This window comes from Echinops telfairi, unplaced genomic scaffold, assembly GCF_000313985.2.
Source record: "Echinops telfairi isolate 266 unplaced genomic scaffold, ASM31398v2 ScPeMD7_70;HRSCAF=299, whole genome shotgun sequence".
NCBI classification, from domain to species: Eukaryota; Metazoa; Chordata; class Mammalia; order Afrosoricida; family Tenrecidae; genus Echinops; species Echinops telfairi.
The window spans coordinates 64,943,790-64,946,841 of NW_022103968.1; the positions used below are offsets into that span (position 1 = coordinate 64,943,790).

At 38.1% G+C, this 3,052-nt stretch overlaps 1 protein-coding gene across 1 annotated transcript in view; it reads left to right on the forward strand.

Moving 5' to 3' along the window:
- Positions 1 to 554: 554 nt before the first annotated feature.
- Positions 555 to 3,052, forward strand: part of MCU (mitochondrial calcium uniporter) — a 173,180-nt gene continuing 170,682 nt past the window's right edge. Inside the window, exons 1-2 of the mRNA XM_045291693.1 lie at positions 555 to 595; positions 1,006 to 1,055. Coding sequence (XP_045147628.1) covers positions 589 to 595; positions 1,006 to 1,055 — 57 coding nt within the window. The 5' untranslated portion in view covers positions 555 to 588. The remainder of the gene's footprint in view (positions 596 to 1,005; positions 1,056 to 3,052) is intronic.

Here is a 3,052-nt window from a genome sequence, read left to right on the forward strand (position 1 = left end):
CAACGATTCAGAACTTTTTTTTCCTCTTAAAAAAGATAGTTATATTGTAGAGTTTCTAAACCAAATTGGATTTATTTGAGGCTACAATTTATATTCTTTTAAAAGTGCCCGCTTGTGTTAAGGGTCACTTTAATTTTTAGCAGCTAAGAATGAGCCAAGTACTCAAGCCTGAACCAAATTGAAGGCTTTTCTTGCCTTCTCTGGCTTTAGCTGAGGGATCCATGTCAGCAGGCTCCTCAGGGCCTTCGCTTTTGACATTGTCTTTACTCTTCTATTCTTTTAGGTCTTTCACTGCTGTTCCTCAGTGGTTGGCCAGATCCCGTGGGTTTCCACCTCCCCCTCCTCGTCCCATGCCAGTGACATCTTAGCTGCTAGAGTGGGAGTCAAGTAAGTGCCTTTTTTACTATTTGGCCTGGTTTTTGCTTACTTTGCAAAGCCATGTAGTGGAGCACCGTAAAATTAGTTTTTAAAAAGGCACTTGCTTGATCCTTGTGGGCCGACTCTTTGCTCCAGCTTGCTATTGAACACTTGTAGCTCATATGAGGTGGCGATCTCAGAATGGAACATTTAACAAGATAGACCTAAGGGATGCTAGGTACGAACTTGACTGGACTTAGACAGTCTGTATCAGGGAACTTCCTCTATTCTATCCCAGAATAAGTCAGGACTTCTGTGGTAGCCCAAGCAATTACTCCGGCCTTTTGGAAATATACTGAGTTAATGACTGGCCCAAAGCCTGCTGGTCTAAACTACTTGGGTGGTATGGAAACAGAGTAATCTTCTGGGAAAATCTCGATGTTTATATGAATTAATTTGACTCAATGTACGGAAGAAATGTTGGTTGTCACTCATAAGATTTGGATTTCTGTGCTTATTGCTCAGTTGCTAAAATCTGGTATTTTACTTTTGCAGGTCACCTTGTAAATTTTGCGAATAAAAATTATCACATCCCCTGTTATGTCATAACAACCATGTAAGGGAGAGTGTTTTCCTGCTCTGTCTTAGGTATTGGTGATGTGACCTGTTCACAGCAGGGGAAACTTGAACAGTCTCAGGTATGTGAAGATCATGATTCATTAGCATTTTGTCCTTCCATACCAAAGCACAGTTTATTTCAGTGTTAACTCATGATGTTCTTCTACTTGATCTGCCCTGTCAGTTAACTTTCTTGTTCCCACTCTCCTCCCCACCCCCCCAGCACTATTGAACTGAACTAAACAAGTTATAGCCTTAATGTTATATTGGAAGACAGATACATTAAATCACTATGTTTTGTCTTTGGTTCCTTTTGTATTAACTGACAGACTTTTTGCAACAGAGACTGTACAAACCCCAAAGCTTAAGTATTTACTTCCTGATCTTTGAAGAAAAAGTTTGCTACCTCCTACTGTTAAATTACTAAAATTAAAATTCCTAGAACCATAGCTGATTTCAAATAGTCCTTTAATGAGAAAGCTAAGCTGACAACCAAGCAAATATTGGCAGAATACTTCAAAAAGTTTATGGACACCCCCTGCCCAGGGGAACAAACAACAGAAACCATGTAGGAAGGAGGACAGTGGTCAGTGTAAGAGTGAAAATAATGATAATGTATAACTTATCAAGAGGTCACAAAGGTGGGAAGGCGGGGAGAGGAAGGGGAAAAAGAGGAGCTGATACCAAGGGCTCAAGCAGAAAGAAAATGTTTAGAAAACGTGATGGTAACATGTACAAATGTGCTTGATACAATTGATGTATGGATTGTTGTAAGAGCTGTGGGAGCCCCTGATAAAATGATCTTTAAAATAAATAAATAAAAAGTTTATGGAAAAATAGAATCAAATCCTAATGGCTTTGCCCCACAAACTTTTGAGAGACTCCTTGTGCACTGGTAGTATTTCTACTACAGTTTTAATGGAATGGAAAGCTATGATGGCAGTTCGATTTTTTAATCTTTTTCCCCCCGACTCATTATATTCTGTCTTCTTTCTCCTTGAGTGTAGGTGTTTATTCAGTAGCAAGATTTTATTTTTCTTTCTAAATTCTCTAAAAATTTATGTAACAGATACCGGGCCGGGGCGGGATGGGGGGATTACATACCCATCACAGCCAAATCAGTGATAGTGAAAGGATTCCCTGAGTGAAAGGAAGTGGCGATCATGGGAATTGAAAGGCAAGGAAGTTGAAGGAACGTCTTCCAGTGGTGACAGAGCAAACTTGTGTTGGAGCTCCGACAGGCCTCCTGCTTCCTCGCCTAGGTGCTCTGCACAGATCTCACGCCATTTAGGGGCTGCTTGTCTTCCCACCTGAATTAAAGAGCACCTGCTTTCCTTTCCCCCCCTGAAGTTAAAACAAAGACTCAATAATTTAAGCCACTACGATATAATGTATTGGAGAGTTGACTATACTTGGAGCTTAGATGCTTTTATTTTATTGCTAGACGAGAACTTTGGGTGTTGCTTCTGAATGAATCATTCAGTGCTTCTAGTGTATGCTGGGAAAGGTGAGATTGAATAAAAAGGGAAGTCAGTCTTGTCCATAACTTGTAAGTAGAAGCAAAACTAAAATTGTTATAAATCGACTGCTCACTTACTTATTTAAACTCATAGATGAAAGGTATATGTTTGTGTATTTGTACATCTGTCTGTCTAGTTACAACCACTTGGTATGCATTCTGAAAGGATCTTAGCAGATATGTTATGATCTGTAAATTATGTTGCGGAAGTTTTTACTTCAGAACAGTGTAGGTTTATTTTAAAAAGTTGGGAAGGTAGTACAAAGAGTTCTATACTTTTCCCCTTTAGTTTTCTACGTTATTAACATCTTATATTAATATAGTGAAGTTTTTGTTAATTAACTGATTTAAAAAATTTTTTTAAATTAACTGATATTATATATTATTATAAACTCAGGTTCATACTTTATTCGGATTTTCTTAGTTTTTGACTAATGGTCTCTCTGTTCCAGGATTAAATGAATTTTTTTTTTTAACATTTTATTAGGGTCTCATACAACTGTTATCCCAATCCATACACACATCAATTGTGTAAAGCGCATTTGTACATCATTTCTC